Genomic DNA, 23,138 nt, shown 5'->3' with positions numbered 1-23,138 from the left:
GTGTTATTTCACAAACTATTTCCTTGTAAACCTGAAGTATTTTGGTATATGCATGATAAACACTGCACCAAAGAGGTAAATTCAATATTACTTACTTTTAACAAGAATTTTCAGAACACAACCTTTTAAACTTTAGATGTACGTATAACATGCTCCGGATAAACATTGACAAACCTAAACTACTAGAAAAGTTAAATAATTGATAATATCATAGAATCCCAATTAGCAAAATTCTCATATTATGAGCACTTTTTCATTTATAACTTCTTCTCTTGACTACAATATGGTATTATATGATGGGAATAGTGTAAATCACTAAATTTTACTCAAAAAGAAAAACCTACATTATAGTACTTTTCCAAAAAAGACTTACTTAATAAGAATTGCATAACAAACATATGGAACTTATTGTTCATAAAACATAATATTATCATAGGAACATATATTATTATGTATTACCAAAAATACTTTTGTACTTACTTACCTCAATAATAATAATAAGTATTAGTTTTATATTAAATTAAAATTTAAAATACATGAGGACTTACTATGTACTTCTTAGGAACCTATCTTAGGAGCATTTCGTACAATCTTTTGATTGCAGTAGGTCTTTGTGTTATTTCACAAACTATTTCCTTGTAAACCATGCATGATAAACGCTGCACCAAAGAGGTAAATTCAAAGGTATTACTTTCTCAATAACAAGAATTTTGAGAACACAACCTTTGAAACTTTAGATTCATGTATATTCACGAATAAATATTGACACACACACATACACCTAAACTACTAGAAATGTAAAATCATTGATAATATAAAATCCAAATTAGCTAAATTATCATATGTTCTTTTTCATTTATAACTTCTCTTGACTACAATATGATATAATATACAATGGGAATAGTCACTAAAACTCAAAAATATAATCCTACATTACTTATAGTACTTTTTCCAAAAAGACATAACAAAAATTGCATAACAAACATACTTATTGTTCATAAAACATAATATTTTCATTGGAACTTATATTATTATTACCAAAAATACTTTTGTACCTCAATAATAATAATATTAGTTTTATATTATTACATTAAAATTTAAAATACATGAGGACTTTAGTAAGTCCTCATGTATTATACATTTTAAAAAGATGTGGTCGTTTTAGGGACCTATCAGACAGAGTGGTCACGCGTTGAAGCATTTGCGTTGGAGCAGTCAGTGTGTGACTGAGGAGCAATTCTGACACATTCAGAACTCCTCCTGTGTGAGTATATAGAGATATTCACACGGGAGGCATTCTACAACATAATACAACACAAAGAACACAAAACCCTTGACCGCTCTCTGTCTGAGATATCCCAGGCAATTTCCTATAGTTGCAACTTGCAATGCAGTTTCTAATTGTTATTGGTTTGCCAAATAAAAGTCTGAAATTATAATATTGTTTTTATCTTTCATCAAAAGTTTGTATTTGAACTCCTTTAATAATAATAAATTAATATTTACACAAGGGATATTTGATTCATCTTCTTTGATTTAAGTGACAAGACCTTGTTTAAGATTTCCGCTGTATAAATATTTTTATAAGTATAATATAAAAGAGATTTAACACTTGCCTATCTGATACTAGGTTGATAATAAGGTGTAAGACAAATATAGTACCTATTGATGAAAGCTGTGTATGAATATGTATCTAAGGTAGATATATTTAAGTGAGAAAATAAATGAAAAAACATTTAAAAACGAGTATTTATTAAATTTCTTTTAATTAAAGCTTTTGAGTGAATATATATTATCTTCCTAGGACTTCGTCATCATTACACTTGCAATTCTTTATTATAAAATGTAGTACTTATAGTATCTCAGTGTTAGCAATCATCCTTTATCCTGAAAAATATTTGGTTCAGCGTACACAGTACTAATAATGTAAAATGCCTTACAAGGCACGAAAAGGGGATTATTAAACTTATAAATTGCCTGTTTATGTTACAATAATACCTATTTGAAAGCTCAAAAAAACGTAGGTGTTCAAGAATGAGTTCAAGTTCAACAAACTATGTTCAACTCATGACATCAACTCTATTGTAATGCATGTAATTGTAATCCACAAGTTTGATGCATTTCTAAGACTTTTTTATGGTAGATTATTTAGCGTAGGTATCAAATAGGTATAGGATATAATAAACTTATCAATTTCTTGCTTAAAACATAATCTCTATAAACTTAATAACAATATCTAATTATCTTTTTTTTTTGTCTCCTTCTTCTTCTTTTTTTTAATTGCCGACTCAGTTAGTTGCCAACTTAGAGCATTAAACCAGCCCGGAGGAGCCACGCGTAACAATTCCTAAGCAAAAATTTCTGCCACTTTCGGTGCGGGGTGAGGTAGCACACATAGACTTTTCAATCATGTCGCTATGCATGCACACAACAATAATATCGTACACACTCATAAACTACACGAACACAATCGCATACTCACACAGTCGCCCACGTAATAATGTCTGTCAGTATACAACACAATGGCATAGTAAAAAGTAAAACAATAGCAGCAAAATGAAACAAGCTGTTGCATGACATTATCGATATTCGACTATCGATGAATTCTTAAGTCTACCAGAAACACTTGATTATTTTTACCCAATTGTCGAAAAAGCGAAGGTTAATAAATAATAATTTACTAATATTAAAGCAGAATTTTATTTTGTCATAAGGAACCCATCAAGTAGGGTGTCAAAACAAAAGGTTTTAATTACAAAATATACACTACATGTATGTTTTGAAACGTAATTTTAAAAAGACAAATTGCACAGTAAAATAACTGGTTTAATGCTCTAAGGTTGCCAATGTCAGAGAATTCTTTCTCCTCTAGATCGCCATGCTTGTGATAATATAAACATGAAGGAGTGTTATTTTCTCAGTGTTTTCATAAAGGGCTTATAAAATACCAAAAAAATATAAATAAAACCATTTACACATTTATAATAATTACCTTTAAATACAATAAATCGGTGCAAAAGTAACTATTCCTACATTGACCACGTTATATATTAGAAAATAGTATATTTTATAATAAAAAATATCAATCTTTTTTTAAACTATATTTTCATCTTGATTTACAATTTTTCCGTTAGTCATTATGGCTAAGCCATTTCAATTCCTAAAAAAAAAACAATTCCGTGAGTCAAATTTGACGTTCGTGTTTGACATTTCTTAATCCAGTTCAGAGACAATTATTACAGGTTACAACCATTCAGAAGTAAAAGTTGTTATGATGCGAAAAAAGAACAATTTACTTTACAACTGTTTTCTGAGCTGCGCGGATTAGCTCAGGTTTTGACAAAGTTAATGATAAGGCCCCTGGACTCCTTGACTGTATTGACTTTTACTTAGACTTTGGACCTGACGATATAGAAAATTGCTGCTGAAGCCTGAAAATTGTATATTATACTAAAACAATGTTTTCCCCATAAACTTATAATATACTGTCCCGCCATTTACTCGACATTGGCTATGGTTTTGCCAGGCCGAAGTGCCATAATAAGAAAAAAAAGTCATGATTGACATTGACAGCTAAATGTCAAAATTTCAATTTTCATTTTTCAATGGAAAACGGAAAGTTGGGTTAGGGTTGTTCGAGAAAATATAAACATTGCATTTCGTAGTAATATAGTTATTGTATCTTTTAAAATACTATATTTATTTAAAAAAAATACATTTACGTCATGGTGTTTCTATCTGTAGTGAATTTTATACGTGCTAGGGGTCCTGACGAATTTTGGAGGAAGAGAAGAGTTTTCAGATTGGCTTCTCATTACATTGGCCGCCGTAGAAATTGCTATTCAGTAGCAGTACGTAATGTTCATCGGGCACTAGTTTACGCAACAAAAGGTAGAGAGTTGAAAAAAGAAGATATGAGAGAATTATGGGACACTCGTATCACTGCTGCTTGTGAACAACACAATATTACAAGATTCACTCTGAAGGAGGGCTTAGACCGTTCCAACATAATGTTGGACAGAAAGTCACTATCAGATCTAGCCTCCTGGGAGCCGAGAACATTTGAATGTCTTGCTGCTATAGCCAAAGAAAAACTAAGACTTGATGGTTTCATAGACAATGTTGATAAAAAACACCCCACCGGAGCAGAATTAAACCTAAAAGATGTAATGCTTGAAGCTTGGTTAAAAGAAAAAAAATAGATTGCTTAGTATTTTATATTTAGAATGTTAAATAAATAATAGCTATGTAACATTTGTTTTAATTTTCTAATTCCCTTTTCAACTGTTTTGTCAGTTCATTTTGTTTTTCTAGTATATACACATTTTCGATTTTCCTCCTTTGTTGTCTTTCTATGTCTCGAATTACACCTTCATGCATTTTGTCTCTGAAATTTGGAATTGCAGAATTATTTAACAACAGGGTGTGGGCTCATTCAATTATTGTAATTAACAAGTACCAAGTGAGATGGTGAGATGGATTATTTTATATACTTATTGAATAAATTACATATAAAATACCTATCATATTGTTGCTTGAAGTGGACATAGCCCACAATTCCACCAGTCACTGCTAATGATAAACCTAAAATCAACTTGGAAGTTGTCGAGGACATACTTAGTCTTTCTTTTATACAACCATTTTTCTTAGACGATTTTATAGATAAATGTTTATTTTTTAGGTTAACTTAAAAAATGACCAAAGAGAATATAATCACTACGTTTAAAATGACATTGAAACAAAAATGACACAGATGTCAACTGTCAAGTGTCAGCCGACTGCTGAAATGTCAAAAGATTTTTTTTAATTTACCAAAAGGCAGTATAGCATAGAGACTGACAAGGTTTTAAATGAACGTGGGCGGGAGCGCTGCTGGTAAAGGAGAACTATCAAAAATGACGTTTTTGCATTGACCTCCATTAGACAAGTACGCTGGACTTACGATACTCTTTGTAATGACTGCTGGTTTTTGTGCCTATTTGATTCTAAATAATAATATATGGCCCTGGATATTTTGTTACGTTTAAATAATAGTTATTGAAGATGACGACAGATGGCGGTTTATAAGTAATCTTAGATACTAGGTATTTAATATTATTAGCCCCAATTTCACCAACGACTGTTAAAGTTAATGCCGGAATTAATATCACGTTACCTCTTTCGATTTTCATATGAATGAAAGAGAAGACATTACATTTTAACAAGCTGTTAACACTAACAATTGGGGCTTAAATATTATAAAGCGGAAGAGTTTGTAGTTTGTTTGTTTGTTTGAACTCGCTAATCTTAGGAATTACTGGTCAGTGGTCCGATTTGAAAAATCTTTCAGTGTAAGGTAGCCCATTTATCGAGGAAGTCTATTTAAGGCTATATTTTTATCACGCTAATACTAATAGAAGCGAAGAAATAGAGTTAAGTGTGGAAAAAACGGGGGGAAATTATTTGAAAGGGCTTATTTGACGCGCTAATCACAGGAAGTACTGGTCCGATTTGGAAAATTATCTCAGTGTTAGTGGTGTTAGATAGCCCATTTATAGAAAAAGGCTATAGGCTATATTTTGTTACGCTAAGACTAATAAGAGCGAAGAAATAGAGGAAAATGTGGAAAAAACGGAGGAAATTGTTTAAAATTGCTTATTATCTTAAGAAATTACTGGAGCAATTTTTTTGTTATTTGGCACACATGAAGAACAGACCACGTGAAAGGACATAGGTTTCTTTTTTTGCGGAAAAATGTACGGTTTCCGTGACATTCCTAAATAACGCGGGCGAAGCCGCGCGGAACATCTAGTTTAATTCAGCATTGCAATTTTGCAAAGCACAGCAACAGCAATTCAGCATATTAACTCCCGTGAATTTTTTCACATTTCCAGAAGCAACCGTTTAGCTGGTAGAAGGGGGAGACACTGGACTCTAACTATAAGGGTTCTTTGTTGACTAGGAAACCCTAATAAAAACGGATAGGAGGAATACGACAAAATACACAAACACACATGGGCGTACCGAGGGGGGGGCATGGATCATGGTGACGTCCCTACTAAGTATATTATCTAGTACTTTCATCTATAAAAATAACGAATTTTTGCCATTTGTTTGCAATACAACTAAAAATTATTAATTTTTTATTCTTTATAAACACCTAGCTTATGAAAAATCTGATTTGCCCCCCCCTGGCCCAGAATCTGCGTAATTCGCCGCATTCTGCGTATATATATATATATATATATATATATATATATGTATATAATGATTCCTAGCTAGATCGATTTATCGCCCCCGAAACCCCCTGCCTATGTGTACCGGCGATAATAAAGTAGATGGAGGGTAGTTGCAACTTGCAAGTTCATTTTTCTCGAAGTAGGCGGTAGAGAGAATATCTTTGTATTCCCATAAACAATATTTTTTTACCTGATTTTTCTTATAGAAATATCATTTTTATGAGGTATATTTTTCGAATATAAATATTATCTTTGTAGTACAAAGATATGTATTACGTGACTCAGGGTACTTGCTACTAATGACTACAAAAAAGCATGCTAATTGTAGGCTATCATATCGACTATATTACCTACATTGTTGTTAATAATAACGTCCACAATGCTCATTATCCTTTAACTTAAATAGTGTTTAGTTATAAAAATAATACAAAATATTAATTTATACTTTATTCTGTTAATAAAACAGCTAGTCTTACATCTACGTTTAACTATTATGTACATATTTACAAAACAAGAAAAACAAAATAAAAATTGTATGTTTATACAGACCAGTACAAAATAAATTTTCGTTTGTTTAATTTTTTATCATAATTATATTTAAGTTTATTGTAATTATAAGTATTCACTGGGTACATACAATATAATAATTTTATTATAGTTATACAGGTAATTACAGTATTACATACTTATTGTTATGTTTATATAAAATTGTATCATACAAAATTGACTATTGCAAATATTATATGAGATTCGATATACACTATGACAGGTCACCATTCATCAATCACGTTCCCTGAGGGCCAGGCCACAACACTGCGTTGCGGCGTCGCATCGTATAAATCTACGACGCCGCAGAAGCCAGAACGCATCGTGAAAATATCCGATGTAAATAGGTATATGAAATTTTTGCGTTGCGACATCGCATTGCAATTCTGTGCGATGTTGTTTTTGCGATACGACGCCGCAACGCAGTTTTGTGGCCTGGCCCTAAGAGCTCCCACACAAAACTGCGAATTCGCATCTCATTACATTGCAATGTCATTCTGTATTGCGGGCTCTACACTGGCGGCGCGAATTGCGGCCGCGATTCACGCGGATATTTGCGATGCGATGCGAATTTACAGTTATGTGTTGGAGGCGGGAGCCCTGAACATTATCTTCCTTCTTTGCAAGTTCTACGTGTTTGATGACCCGTGCTTACTTTTATTATTTTAAGCCAATAAAAATGTAGCTACTACGAAAATTTAGTAGCGCACTTGGTAAAATAAATTACTTAAATATTTTAACGGATGTAGATAAATCCTAACAATAAAATATTGTTTTTATACAAACTAAGGTATTTACAGAATTTTATTTACAAAACAATTTTTTTTACAAAATAATTTAGATGTCAAGTAAAACGTCCCTGTAAAACATCACCCAATTCCATCACAAATCTCAGAGGCAGTCTCGAAGGACCATATTGTTCGGAATTCGATGGTCCGCTGAATAAAGAACTTTACGATAATTATACAATAAAGTTAAAAATCGATCATAAGTGTTTGGTATATTGACAGTAGAAGACATGAGTGGATGAAGTGGGTAACTAACAATTTGAAAACTGTCGTTTTATTGCGAGTAATTGCTCTTATGTTGTAAAATTTTAGTTACCAACTTCATCCGCTTATCTTCAGTTATCAAATTGCCTGTTCGATTTTTAACTCTGTTGTATTGGTCCATAGTTCTTTTTTCAATGTTCTGAATTTTTCCGGCCTTCCAAACAATATATCCGGTATCTAACTGTTGCAGTTGTCGTAGAAGCTCGCTGACCCCCTGTTCGGTATTTCAGCGAACTCTCGTTTCGGCGTGCACAGTTTACTGCTGAAATCTACGTTCCGTTTTCTGAAAATTAAAGGAGAAAATAAGCGATTAAAGGAGTAACATGGTAAAAAGGAATGCGTAAAATTGTTTATTTATTTGAATTGTATCAAATAAAATATAGGTGAGTAACTTCTATAGCCCGGTCACTGAAAATGTGGAAAGGTTGTAAAGCTTCTATCGTAGCAAAATATTCCTAGGTGTTTTTCGTCAGTTTTTTGTGCTCGATGTGTTTAATCAAGTAATTCTCATTTCATGTCAGTAGGGGTGGCAAAAAAAAAATAAGCCAGTTGTAGTGAGGGGTGGGAAGGGCTGTCGTTTGAAATGGGCTCTGGTTTTTATCTCACCAAGGTATTTCTAGCACTTAACATGGTGAATTAATATAGCATAATCATAACAGCTTACACTTTTTTTGTGCTGAAGGCAGGTCATTGTAGCATTAATGTCACTGCGACCCTTGAGGTCTATTGTGACACATAAATTGAACGACGCTTACACTTAGGCTTTCAAATAAATTCAAGTGTTACCCTCTAGTAGGCAGTTCCATCTGGTCGACAATAACTGACTTGACGTAGAGGCGGTCGTTGCACCACAGTATACACAGCGATCGCGGCTCCAGTACGTTCATGTCGTACTCCCACGATAGCTCCACCTGGGTGGACACATCATTTAGTATGGTCGCGTTAGTTAGATAGTGGAAAAAGCAACGATGTCATAAGCCTTTCCATTGTGGACACAAGATAATATGGTCTTGTTGTGTTAGACAGAAAGTAAAAAAAATAGGCCAAGTGCACGTTCCAAGTTCACGTCATAAACAATATGTGAAAATGACCGAAGTCAAGCTGTAGCGGTTCTTGAGATACAGCCTGAAGACAGGGAGACGGACAGACATCGAAGTCTTAGTAATAGGGTCCCGTTTTTACTCTTTTGGGTACGGAACCCTAAAAAGGATAATTAATTATATAAGCCTTTCGTAGCGTCTGCTACGAAGCTATGTAAAATAGCGCTTTCCCTATTCTCTCATCCCATTCTAGTAAAAAATTTCAAACTTACTTTTCTAACTTTTCCTCCTAAGTCCATTGGATGAGTGACCACAACGGTATAAGAAGTTCCATGTTCTAACCTGAAAAAGAAATTGACTGTTAGAATGTAAATAATAATTTATGAACTGGATTATATGACATAATTTTTTATGCCTATGAGTTATGACTGATGGTTAAAAACCAGTCTTGCGTCAGATCTATTTCCGTAATGACAATTAATCCTTCGATCGTGGATTCTTGGATATCTATTGTTATTCTATTGTATCTCGCTCACCGGTGAGCTTATGGGGCTTGATGGGTTAAACAAGAGAGTTTGGTACAGAACTCGAATATGACACTATTTAAGCTGATTGCACATTTGTCTGCACCGTACGCTCCGAAGCACCGCATAGTTCACGAAACGAACGATGCGGACGAAGCAAATAAATAAATAAAATAAAAATTGTTATATTCCTGAAAGAGATTTGAATTAAATGCTTTCAGATGGGCGTACCCAGGCCAGGGGGGGGGGGGGGAAATTACCCAGGTTCTCGGCCAGGGGGGAGCAAATTACCCAGGTTCTGGGCCAGGGGGGGGGGGGGGGGGCAAATCAGATTTTTTATTAGCTAGGTGTTTATAAAGAATAAAAAAATATTATTTTTTTGTTGTAAAAATATTGTATTGCAAATAAATGGCAAAAAATCGTTTTCTTAATTTTTAGTTTTTATGGATAAAGTACTAGATAATATACTTAGTAGGGACGTCAACATGATCCAGGGGTATGCCCATGCTTTCAGAACCTCGTTGCTACTGGTGCCTACCACCGAATGTGCAAAGTTTCACGTCATTTCATACAACGGATTGTAAAGCGGCGCGCGGCTATAATGCGGCGCGTTCGTGCTGATAAAGTATAATTAAAATCTACTCGTACTTACTTGACATAATTATTTGGCGTGAGATCCATGCCTCTTATTGCTCCTCTATCAGACATCAACGTCACTTTTAGGAAACCCTGCAAATAAAATATAATATAAACATAAACATATTATGTAAATAGGTATCAATTTATACTGTAATGGATATTATGTAAATAGGTATCATTATTACTAATGGAATGGAATGAAAAATAAGCATAGTTAGCCTTATGACCTAGACCAGGGGTCACCAATTAATTTCGCTCGGGGTCCATTTTAATAAATGAAATGACCTTCGCGGTCCACACATTTTACAAAAAGAAAACATTTATAATTCAAAAGTAATTACGAAAATTACAAACGTATTTATTAACATATCAATGAAAACGTGTCAATTTTTGTTGCTAATAAATTATATCTGTCTGAAATTGGAGTTTTATTAGGTTAGGAAATATTGGTGCAAACTATTAACAATAAATCCTGGAGATGTTCATCAGTAAGTAAGTCCAGAGCGAAATTTATTTTTAATAACTAAGTTCATCTTTGTAAATGCTCGGTCCTCACACAATAAATAGGTCGGCGGTACGGATGCAGACCGCGGTCCGCCATTTGGTGACTTCTGACCTAGACTTTTAGTATAATAATACTGAGTGTCCAAGTTTTTATATCTAACTAGCTGCCCCGGTGAACTTTGTGTCACTTTAAAACCTTCCTTGAAGTCCAGGGACTTCAACGGACCTACGTCATTTGGTCCGATTACGTCAATTCAATGTAAGTCATCAAATTTCGGATGGGTTTGACCATAGACATAATATATATGGGTTTGACATAACCTGACCGAATAACGTAGGTCCGCGATATGCCTATGAATCAACTTCACTGTTTATGTTTCGGGTATACCACCTAGGGTTTGGTCTCTAGTACCTAACACCTAGATTTTCGACTCAAAAAGGTTCTCTTTTTCAAACTTCCGATGGGGATAAAATGGAAAGGTTAAAATGACGACAGCAAAAAATATGTCGGAATTAAATCGTTAATTTACCTGGACCCAAGATTCAGCGCCCTTTGGATTTGCCAAGTGAACCACTATCCTGTAGTGTCGCTCTGTAATGCACAAAATATTCTTGATGTAATCTTTTAAAGGAAAAAGGGATTAAGGTATTTATAATTCGTTTTAACTCATTAAAAGGGTATGGAAACAGATTATAGATTACAACTCGACCAAAAGAAAATAAAAGTGACATTGTATATTTGTATATTTTAGATTGTATTTTAAAGTGTTTAGATTATTATCTGTTTCTTTTTATGCTTATTATTAAGCTAAGAATTAATTTAACCAGTTGTATTTCTTAATTGGGCATTTACTGTGATATTTAAATTGGCAGTATTTGATAATGTTTATTTAATATTTTCATTTAGATTTAAAATGAATTCAAACAGAATATACATAAATGCTAAAGGTGATCGCAAATTGATCAGAACGTACACGCCAAAAGCGCCTCATGGGCATTGTCCAAAAAAAAATCACATGTATTTTTTATATTTTTTTTCGTTAAAATAGGATATTTTAAGAATATAAATTAAATAATTTTGAAATTCATTGGCTAGTTTTTTCTCAATAAATTTTTAAAGTTTCGCTCTGACGTCATCATCGGCCGCCAATTGACCTCTGCATATGTTTTAAATTTCCTTTCAATCTTATTTATAATGGCTGTTTCGTCAAATGCAAGTTCTCATTATGTGAAAGCTGATACGAGAAGCTTAAAAAAAGTTCAAATTTCAACGCCATTGAAGGTCAAACAAAGGTTAAACGTATTTGTTCAAAAATATAAGTAACTAATGGGTACTTTTTTCGTTTATATACAGAAAAACGATCACTGACCTTATTCCTCGAAATGTTTTTGTAATGAGCAAAATTTAAAAAAAAATGGACAATCCCCATTGATGTGAAACCTCGTACATTTGTCCGCACCGTACGCGCCACATTTCGTGTACTATGCGGTGCGTTCGACGCGTACAACGTGCGCTGCTGACAACTTAAGTTTTCTCTCTAAATGTCACAAAAATGTCACTTACGACAAAAAGGTAGTTCCTTGCCGGTGCTCAGGTAATATTTTGCTCCAATAGTTTCTTGTTCCTCAGACGGGTACACTTCGTTTTCAGTCTGGTTGTCCTTGTTAGTAATCAGCCCGGGAGAGCTATCAGCATGGAATCTAAATAAACAGCATACAATCGATTAATACTTTTTTGAAAATAATTTTGTAGTGTATGTGCAGTGTATCTACATAGTAGATACTTAACATTTTCTCACAAACACCAGTAGTGGGGATGCAGTCTATATAAGTCATTTGTCAAGTAGTCAATAGGTTCAGTTGTGCAGAGACAGTGACGGAGCATAGATGTGCGCTCGATGTTTTTTTTCTTCGATGCCCATCTTTAGATTTTTAATCATAATAGGTACCCACCAAATAAAATTTGTATTATCCTTACCCCATTATAGCACACCCATGGCCGCAGTTAAAACATTTCCCAGCTACAAAATGTTGATATGAAGGGCATTGGTGTCCTGAAATAAGAAAATGGTATAGATTGAGAGGCTATTGAGAGGTGTCGTTAGATGTGTTTTCTGTGAGAGTATCACTGGGTTCCAAAAAAGGAAGAGGTTATTATTTATCATATCATAAACAACAAATATCCAGAGCCATTAGGCTCTGGATATTTTTTTATAAGGCACCATTTTTACTTGTAAATAAAGTTCTCCGTATTCCATTTTGGAGATATTATATGTACATAATATATTCAAAAGCGAAGTACCACTTACCTATATACGGGCATTTTCCATTGATGGACTCCGTGAAGAGTTTTATGGCTCTCACATGGTTGCAGGCCACCAAAACCCTCGAAGCCTCCTCCAAGCCCTGTTTAACCAGGGTCAGAGGAATGAGAGGGGCCTCGGTCAAGTCACATCCAGGCTGTTCCTTCCCATTGTTAGGGTAAAAGTCCAGGTGTCCAACTGGTTGGGACATCCCATATCCTGCCATAAACACAAAGTCTGTCGCACGCGTGGAATAACGATGATGAATTAGTATCCAGCAATAAATAATATATATGACATGGAGCGAGAAGCGACATATATACATAGATATACCCTTTTACTAATATATTTACACAGCATTTAAGGTTGGCTGACTGTTGCTCAGTTTCTGAATTTCTTTGACTGCAGCAATAGTCAAAATACATTCGGTAATTTCGATAGCGAAGTAAGATATCAAAAGTGTATGGATTTGGCCCAACGCATCGCAAAGTGGCGCTTGCAATGCGTTAGGGTGATTGCACATTTATCAGCAGGCACGCGCTAAACGCGTCGCATTTTAGAATTCGTTGTATGAAATGATATGAAACCTCGCACATTCGTCCGCACCGTACGCGCCGCATTTCGTGTACTTTGCGGTGCGTTCGACGCGTACGGCGCGTACGCTACTGACAAATGTGCGATCAGCTTTAAATGCCATGCATTTTTTGAGTTTTGTAATTTCTTATGTCAATGGAGTTTTACATTTATGGCGAATGTGTTTTGACTAAGCTAACATTTGAATTTTGCCAATCAAAACGCTAGCAAGTAGATAAACTTCAATTACAAAACCTTCTAGGGCACATGTCATGTGATTTTTCCAACATGCCAGACACAGCCAAACCCTGAAACTCGCTGTGTAAATAATAGTGAGAGGGATTTTGGTTAGTAAAGTAGAAACGAAAGCGATAAGCGATACCAATGGAAACATGAAATTAGTGTTATTATAAGAAGCACATTACAGTGATTAGAGTTACGTGGTTTACCTAATAAGAAAATGCTCTTTCCGTCCGTGTGTATGACGTCGACAAGCTGCGCATCCGTCGGGTCTAGCCTGACATGAGTTGGCATGCCTTGGAAGTACGGTTCCGCGGGATCAAGCCCTGTTATTCTCCCCAAATCCTATACAAAATAGAGCTAAATCAAAGATAATATGAAGGTTGATTTGAAGGATGAACGATGTTTGAAATTATGTAACTTATGCAACGTAACTAACTAGTGGTAGGCACCTGAATTTCACTCATTGTTTATAAAGTTTTGTCCTCGTCATACACGTTACAATGTCACTTGATAGACAACGACAAAACACGTATTATGAGTACGGTTACACGGTCAGACTTTCATCAGTTCAGTCCATCTGTCCGAGACTGACGCCAGAATGATGGCCGGAAAGTATATAATAAATACGTGGGAGAGCCATGCTTCGGCACGAATGGGCCGGCTCGACCGGAGAAATACCACGTTCTCACAGAAAACCGGCGTGAAACAGCGGTTGCGCTGTGTTTCGCCGAGTGAGTGAGTTTACCGGAGGCCCAATCCCCTACCCTATTCCCTTCCCTACCCTCCCCTATTCCCTTCCCTTCCCATCCCTACCCTCCCCTATTACCCTATTCCCTCTTTAAAGGCCGGCAACGCACCTGCAGCTCTTCTGAAGCTGCGAGTGTCCATGGGCGACGGAAGTTGCTTTCCATCAGGTGACCCGTTTGCTCGTTTGCCCCCTTATTTCATAAAAAAAAATCATATCAAATATCATCAGATAATCAATCAAACGATACTCGGTACGATCACTCTTCCGTCAGTCTGGATCAGAATTATGGACTGAACTAGACTGACCGTGTAACCGCACTCTAAAACGTCTGTATACACAGAGTGAATCTTTTTTTACCAAGGAAATTTAAGGTTTTAGCTAGAAAATGTATGTCTATCACTAGTTAGTTTCGTTGTTAGCAGCTACATAAACACTTACCTTTATTCTTTCACCGGCGTACCCTGCCGTATGCGCACCCAGAGAGTGTCCAATGATATGAACATCCAGCGGATTCAGACCATGGTCTTTCTGGAAATTTAAATAAAATTGGTACAAAAAGTTATGGTAGTGGAGATAGGTAAATGAGGTTTAACGCCTCTAGTCCACCGACGCTGCGAACTGCGAAACAGCGGCGAACCGATTTACTGTCTCATCCGCCACACGACATATTGCATCTCGCTCTGTTCCTGTTTCGCAGATATTTCGCAGTTCGCAGCGTCGGTGGACTAGAGGCGTAATTGAGTGCGATTATGTAATCGCTTGTCTGTACTCTTTACTGTCTGAAACTTTGATTTGAAGACGATATCGAGTCTAATTCGATGTCGATTCTGATTCATTTTCAATCGTTATACGTATCTCAAAAAAGTGGCACCATTAGAAAATCTATATCTAGTTAAGAAGTTAGTGCAATGTTTCCGAATTCCCGATTGACAATTATAGTTAATTCGATTTTCGATTATGTTCGTGCCTCTTTTCTTAAGCTTAGGCCAAACCTACGCGTCAGTGACGGAGCGTCAAGTTGCGTCAAGTTGTCAAATATGTTTTTTGTATGTAACAAAACACGAGCGACGAGCTCGTTGAAGTCACCCTGCTGTTGACGACAGTAGTGACAAGTGTGACGTCATACCTGCAACGTGTTGATGAAGTGCGCCACCTCGAGGCCGACGAGGCGGGTGTTGGCGGTGGCCTGCGTGTACAGTGGCAGGCTGCCGCCCGCCCAGTCCACCACCACCACGTTGAAGTCGCCTGCCTTCACCAATTCGTCCTTCATCTCGCTCACCTGAAACATATTTTCTTAAATAAAGTACCAATGAACCATCGACTATTATTCATAGGCAGTTACGTCTTTTGGCCGCAGGCGTCTAAGGGCCTTTCCCCGATATCCTTTTTTGTCTCATTAAGTTTTTGTAATTCTATAAATACAAAGAATATCATAGGCGGCAGAAATTTTACCTAAAACGTTTGGAATATTAAAGACGCATAGAGGCGGGGCCATATTGCATTTTAGTCATACAATAGACTAGGTAGCTACATCGCAGCTGTGTTATTATGTTACATGTACCTATGAAAAACAATGACTACATGATTAATAGTAGGTAGATTGTAGCATTAATTACTCAGTCATCGTTTTTCACAGGAGAATCATTTTTCATATGCAAAGAAAAACGAAGATTATCTTTGCATATGAAAAATGATTCTCATATATTTTTGGCGCATCGTGCTGTAACTTATACAAAGAACTATTAAACAGAAACCTAGGCTTACAGCATTAGAAAAAACTCCTAATAAGTCTTATAACTTTTCACGAAGCGCGTTCGTTGTGATTTTCGAAGTTTACACTTTACAGATGCGCCTAAAATTCCAAAAATGGAATCATAGAGCGTTTACTTAGTACTGTACGTTTCACTATTTCTTCGTCGTAAATGAATGCTTGTGCTGATATCGAAAGTTTCGTTTGGATAACGTCCAAGTGGAGCAGGTTATATCATTTGCAAACGACTTGAAAACTTTCTAAAAACTTAACATTTCTGCACTTTAAGGGCACTTCACTTTCGAGTGGGAGTCGGCATTTTAATGAGTATGAAATTGAATGCAATTGCATTACAGCGATTTTAATTGGTTAATTTTCATAATGATTCAAAACCTGCCTAAACGGGACTGTAGAAAGTGCGTTATCGGGGGTTGTTAATCTTGTCTGGCGACTAACAAATAACAATGTTCCATCCAAATCAGATAAGCTTAAGTAACCCAAGAACGAATATTCAAGTTTAAAATGTAAACACAGACTTTCACAATATAATGCTATGAGGTAATTTAATAAAGTTCTAGGTCGTTAGAAGGCAAGGCGCCGACGGAGTGTTTTAATCCTAAATTACACAACATTACGTTTCTTACACCGGTTCATCTCGCCGGGTTGGTTTCCGAACCAGTGGTAGGAATAATTGTAGATTCGAGGTTCAAAAATCGTTATTCTGCTATAAGGTTTAGGTTTAGATTTACTTTATGTTCCTGAGTAATTAAAGTAATCCATACTACTAATATTATCAATGTAAAAGTGTGTCTGTCTGTCTGTCCGTCTTATCTGTCTGTCTGTTACCTCTTCACGCCCAAACCGCTGAATCTTTTGCTGTAATTTGATATTATGATAAGATGCTTTGAGTCCCGGGAAAGGACATAGGATACCCGGAATTTTATGCCGGAGAAATATATTGTTACGGTTTCCACGCGATAAACGAGGTTTAGTGCAGCTGAGTTGCGGGCGGCATTTAGTTTTATATATTTCATATTTTTTGTTATGATAAAATGTAGTTCCCGTGAAATAAACGAAGTATCGGACTAAAAAAATATTTATAAAGACATGTTTCATAATCAAACAATGTTTAATTAGTATCTTCTTCTTATCTTATATATAAAAATGGGTTTTCAATTGTGTTAGTAACGCTAAAACTCGAAAACGGCTGAACGGATTGGGCTAATTTTAGTCTTAAAATATTCGTAGAAGTCCAGGGAAGGTTTTAAAGTGACACGAAGTTCACCGGGACAGCTAGTATTATATTATAAAATTCTCGTGTCACAATGTTAGGCCGCGTACTCCCCCGAAACGGCTTTACTGATTTTAACCAAATTTAATATGCATATTCAGTGGGTCTGAGAATCGGCTACTGGGTACTTTTTATATTAATAAGTGCATTTGTTGAATAAATAATAGTCAATTATTACAACTCGAGACTGACGGCGACCATTGTTTGTGCGACGGGATAGCGATGGACGTTGCCATGGTGACATACTTATTTAGTCACTTCAATAAAATAATACGGCCGAAATACGTTATATGGCAAAGAAACGTTTGCCGGCACAGCTAGTGTGTTGTAAAAGTGTCATTTTGATAAGAGATTTATATATTACGAGCTTTTGCCCGCGGCTTCGCTCGCGTTCAGAAGTATTATTAGGTATATACAAACTTTCATCCCCTATTTTAACCCCTTGTGGGTAGAATTGATCAAAATCCTTTCTTAGCGGATGCCTACGTCATAACAGCTACCTGCATGCCAAATTTCAGTTCGATCCGTCCAGTGCTTTGGGCTGTGCGTTGATAGATCACCATGTCAGTCAGTCACCTTTGAGTTTTATATATTTAGATAGTGTACTTGTTTCTCTATCTGTGTAGCAGGTTTCTATTCCCAGCTCACTATACTGTACTCAGCGAAACATGGCGGTAGCGCTCATTAACTTTGTCCACACTGTGCGTTTTTCTGTTCGTCAAGGGCATGCGTTATAGCGCAGTCAACAGCGAACGTGAGGCATGCACGCGACGCATGCCCTCTCACCATATCCAAAACTTTCGCTTTGTTATTAATTCTTCAAGCCCCATAAGAGCACCTGTGATCGCGACAACAATAGAATACAATAGCATTTCCTGGAAACTGTGATCGAAGTATTACAAATGACAATTAGCGTTGCGTTCGTTGACGCATTCAATTATTGAATGCGCTAAAACGAAAGTTGAATGAAAGTAGATGACGAAAATTGAAGACGAAAGCGCATAGTGTGGACATAGCTATTGACTCACTGTCAAAAACTTGTCATTTTCTATACAAAGCCACGATTGCTGACACTCCATTGTCAATCGCGGTTTATATCATAAAGTTTGTGGCCGGTACCCACAATTCGCCTAACATTCCTGCATCGCGCTATCGAAGTTTTCTAAGTGCGTCGGTATATATACGACAGCTGAAATGTATCACGTGGGCTTCGGCCTGACCGAGCATAACACCTCGCTCGGTCGGAAGATCTTCCTTTGGCCACCACACTCTGAATATCCCACATTGGTGACCCTCGACAGAACACGCCTCCTTCATCATTATCACTCCCCGCCCCTCCGCACCGCACCAGCCAGCATCGCCTCATCGGGTACCTCGTCCACTAGCCGCAATGTACCGCGGCCTGGGCGACTCCGCATCGGTATCATCCGGCTTTCTCACTACACCGACCGATCAGCAAAAGCAGAGCACATCTCTCCTGGTCAGCACGTAGCATCGGCCCCGCACGGCAGCTATCCGACTCACTGGATCCCGTGCAGCAGCTTACAGTTCCGACTCACTGGGACTCACTGCAATAGTTCCGACTAACTGGAACTCACTGGCACTGGCGACTCAGGCGAGAAGACTTCAAGATTCGACCTCCGGTCTTCGGTGGGGAGTGATGTGGCCGGTACCCACAGTTCGCCTAACATTCCTGCATCGCGGTATTGAAGTTTTCTAAGTGCGTCGGTATATATACGACAGCTGAAATGTATCACGTGGGCTTCGGCCTGACGGAGCATAACACCTCGCTCGGTCGGAAGATCTTCCTTTGGCCACCACACTCATATCCCACAAGTTTATATATACCTAGCGGAATAGAGCAACAATCTCGAGCTGTCAAACGAAACCAAAATTGGTTTTCATCTGTGTGAAAAATATGTGTACGTATACACTTACACAAGCATGTTTGAACATGAATTCTATGAGATTAAATTGTCAACGTGCGGCACATGCCGACTGGACGTCAAAAAAAGAGTGCTGCTGTCATGTACCACACGTCTCTTTTTACCACGCAGTGTTACTGATAGTGACATCTCTCTTGCTCAGGCCTTTGTTTCTCTATTCCGCTAGGTATATTAACTTTATGGTTTATATCTCAGAACAGGAAAATAAGGTTTATTTAGAAAATGACAAGTTTTTGACAGGGAGTCAATGACCGCTATCGCCATGTTTCGCCTAGTAGTATAGTAACCAGCATAAAAATGGAAATATTGATAGGCCATTAGGCATTACTCTATCATCCATTCGGAAGTAACATTTCCAAGAAGCTCATATCGTTCAAAACTGCAAGTCACAGTATTTTCATAACAAAAGTTACGACAAATCGACCAATTCGCAATCGGCACAATGACACCATTTTAAATGTCACTAATGGACATGGGCCTAATAGGGACGTTCCCAAGGTCAAAGATTAGCATATTTTTGAAATAAAATGACAACGGTAAACAAAAGTCAAACCATAGTGATAACTAATAACTGCTTAAGGGTGTATGTGTTCCTTATATTATAGAGTTCATAGTGAAAGTATGAAATACAGTGAAGGAAAACATCGTGAGGAAACCCGCACATAGTTGGTCCCAGACGTATTGACTAGTTCTTTCCTCTGGACTAGGCCGGCTATGATGCGAGAATGCCGTATGGGCTTGGGCACCCATACGGGCATTTAAAAATCTTGTCCCAGGCACTACAGTACTTGAGGAGTGGTTACTTCGCTCTGAAAAATACTGTTTAAATCATCCACAACAGATGTAAAGGCCTAGTTAGTGAAAGTAGTAGCACTGAAAGAGCAAATTTTTTCGTGATTTGTATGGGCAAACTCATGACGTTGGGGCGCTTGCCCATACAAATAAAAAATATTTTGCTCTTTCAGCTCTACAACTTTCACAGTAAACTCTATACTAGTTTCAACGACATGAGGACTACTACCTATATTTTGTAAAAAAAATATTGACTTAATCATATTTTTTTCAACTCTTGTCTCTGGAACTCAACTGATCTCAGACTGGCCGTGTAAGCATTGTCTAATAGTATCTAATGGCTGGTTTCTCGTATGAAGTAGATAAATAGTAACTAAATTCTAATTGTCATCTAGTTTAATTCTTACTAAATTTTAACTTGCTACTTGTTACTAAATTTTGTGTTTACATGCAATTAACAACTTAAAATTAAGTTAAAATTTAGTTAACTACCTATCAACTTAATACGTGTAAACCAGCCACAACAGTTATTGTTCCGAGTAACCAACAGACTTCAACCATAAAATATAAAAGAGTATAATTCGTATGTGTAGGCTTGTCACTCAAAAATCTGTCATCTCCTTAGTGTGTGTGTTGTAGTGTGTGTAATGTTCTATTTGGTAAAAATATGTATGATAAAAGCATAATTTCAAAATAATACTATACTCCACTCGGGCTAACTTGTTGCTAGCGGTCATTGACTCCCTGTCAAAAACTTGTCATTTTCCATATAAAACCACGATTGACAATATCTGACATTTCATTGTCAATCGCGGTTTATATGGAAAGTGGCAGGTTTTTGACAGGGGGTCAGTGACCGCTGGCGACAAGTTAGCCCGAGTGGAGTATAGCTCGATGCACCTTCACCATAATATAAACTATAACAGCTACACGTCATGTAACACATCCTAGTTACTTTGTTTAGTTACACCTGTACAATTCATTTGAAACGCATTTCTTTATAATAACTCTTCGAAGAATCGGCTCGCGTGTAGTAAAGCATAATATAAGTTATGAGTTCATATTATCTGTGCCCGGGAGATATAATCATAGTCACGTACCGACCGACAGTTATACAATAATATGCAATAATATATAATCGTAATGTACATTCTATATTACATAAACTACTGTTGTATGGAGAGCAAAGTAACTGTATCTTAAATAATTGTATGCATTAAATAAATCTTTTGTCAGTATTGCAAATAAAAATAATTTAGTCATGTCTTTTTATATGATCAAAATAAAAGTAATTTTATTACCATAAAAACATAGGTACTTAAAATTCTTAATCTACCGGAAGTCAGTATTCGACCCAAACAATGTTCTGTAAAATTTTAATTTTCATTATAGCATACTAGCTGTGCCCCGCGGTGTCACCCACGGTTTAAGTGATATATCATAAAAAACTATGAAAAGTACCAATAATAGGGTCAAAACGGGACGACAATTGGTTCTATAAGGGTTTATAGTAGTGATGATGATTAAGATGAAGGTAATTTGCATAGTAGCATATGCTTTCCGCTCTTAAAACAACGTCGAAACTCTAAAACTTGTATCTATAAAGAATCAGGAGTTCTCTCAGCACCTTCCGAACCATGGTATACCTTGGTGCAAAATTTTACTTGTTGGTAGCATATGCTTAGAATACTGCTCACGAAACCGAAGTCACGACATATTTCCATATAAATTTCGAGGAGTTCCCTCGATTACTTATGGATCTCTTTATGAGATCACCTTTTTTATGAATATGGTACCAAATTGGAATGATAACCTATACACCAAAAGAAAAATTTTGAAAATCGGTTCACAAACGGTGGAGCAATCGTTGAAGATAAAAAACGAACATAACACCTCCTCCTCCTCAAAATTGTAGCCTGTTATTCTGATGTATAAGCTATATTATTGTAAAGTTTCATTAAAATCCGTTCAGTAGTTTTTGCGTGAAAGAGTAACAAACATCCATACATCCACACATCCATACATCCAAACAAACTTTCGCCTTTATAATATTGATAGAAAGTAGGATTTACAAGAATTATACCACAAATATTTTCAGAATTTTATGTTCCTAAGTTTCACACTCAATTTTAAGTACAATTTTATAGCCTTGTATTCCATAGCAAGAATCTAGACCTGTGGCTGCCACCGACGTCAACCTACGGTAAAGTCCTTATATGTTACAAAATGTATGAAAAGTTAAAACTGTAAGAAATGCCTGTGTATTATAGGAGTTTGGTAATAATTAGTGTCCGACTGAAACTGATTTTTCAGCCGAAACCGAAACCGAACTTTCGGCCTTACTCTTAGTTTCGGCCGAAACCGAAACCGGAACTTGGTAAAACATTTAAAATTACGATTATTTACTGAAATTTATTGATTTTTAACATAAATTAAAAAAATTTAAACTAAAGAAAAAGTACCACATTAATTTTTTTACTTTTTGCAACATTTCTTACCATTAATATTATTATTCTTAGACTCGAATAACTTTTTGCACTATATTCCATTTTTTATACGATTCCAAGTAGATGCGTTTCGTCTGATTCACAGCAAATCCGATTTTTATCTTCTAAACGATAAATATTCGAGTTTTAACTTCATAAAATACATGTCCTGTCGGTGTAGTGTATGACAGATCGAAAAACATAGGCGAAAAAATTGTCTCAAAAGTCAAAGATGATAAAAATGCATAAAAATCATCAGTCAAACGTATAACGTAAACTTAGATTCATTCATCGCGATTAAATGAAGAATGTAAAATCTATTTGAAACAAAACGAGATTCACGTCGCCATTTAAACGCGTTCATTGTTCAATGAGAACTTAGTTTAATAAAACGTTTAAGTGTGATTGGTGAAATTCCCCTTAATTCACACTAAATTGGTTCTACACGTTTAAAAGCGTTTATAGCACCAAATTGCATTTCAT

The 23,138-nt window shown here is 36.2% G+C and overlaps 2 protein-coding genes across 2 annotated transcripts in view; one reads left to right on the top strand and one right to left on the bottom strand.

Moving 5' to 3' along the window:
* Positions 1 to 3,605: 3,605 nt before the first annotated feature.
* On the top strand, positions 3,606 to 4,254 carry LOC121730935 (39S ribosomal protein L20, mitochondrial). The gene has a single exon (XM_042120162.1). It carries the CDS (start codon positions 3,726 to 3,728, stop codon positions 4,200 to 4,202), a length of 477 nt encoding a protein of 158 aa, XP_041976096.1. The 5' UTR covers positions 3,606 to 3,725; the 3' UTR covers positions 4,203 to 4,254.
* A 3,584-nt stretch (positions 4,255 to 7,838) lies between these two features.
* LOC121731306 (pancreatic triacylglycerol lipase-like) overlaps positions 7,839 to 23,138 on the bottom strand; it is a 55,186-nt gene continuing 39,886 nt past the window's right edge. The window contains exons 5-15 of the mRNA XM_042120686.1: positions 15,517 to 15,669; positions 14,829 to 14,918; positions 13,849 to 13,984; positions 12,833 to 13,045; positions 12,502 to 12,577; positions 12,088 to 12,224; positions 11,054 to 11,115; positions 10,033 to 10,109; positions 9,129 to 9,198; positions 8,603 to 8,727; positions 7,839 to 8,099 (exon numbers count right to left, since the gene is read on the bottom strand). Of these exons, the coding sequence (XP_041976620.1) occupies positions 7,994 to 8,099; positions 8,603 to 8,727; positions 9,129 to 9,198; positions 10,033 to 10,109; positions 11,054 to 11,115; positions 12,088 to 12,224; positions 12,502 to 12,577; positions 12,833 to 13,045; positions 13,849 to 13,984; positions 14,829 to 14,918; positions 15,517 to 15,669 (1,245 nt within the window). The 3' untranslated portion in view covers positions 7,839 to 7,993. The remainder of the gene's footprint in view (positions 8,100 to 8,602; positions 8,728 to 9,128; positions 9,199 to 10,032; positions 10,110 to 11,053; positions 11,116 to 12,087; positions 12,225 to 12,501; positions 12,578 to 12,832; positions 13,046 to 13,848; positions 13,985 to 14,828; positions 14,919 to 15,516; positions 15,670 to 23,138) is intronic.

Source organism: Aricia agestis, chromosome 10, assembly GCF_905147365.1.
Source record: "Aricia agestis chromosome 10, ilAriAges1.1, whole genome shotgun sequence".
Lineage (NCBI taxonomy): Eukaryota > Metazoa > Arthropoda > Insecta > Lepidoptera > Lycaenidae > Aricia > Aricia agestis.
This window is presented reverse-complemented; position numbering and strand designations above follow the sequence as displayed.

Bases quoted from the DNA above. Each gene is read 5' to 3' on its own strand.
- LOC121730935 (XM_042120162.1), top strand. From the start codon at position 3,726: ATGGTGTTTCTATCTGTAGTGAATTTTATACGTGCTAGGGGTCCTGAC.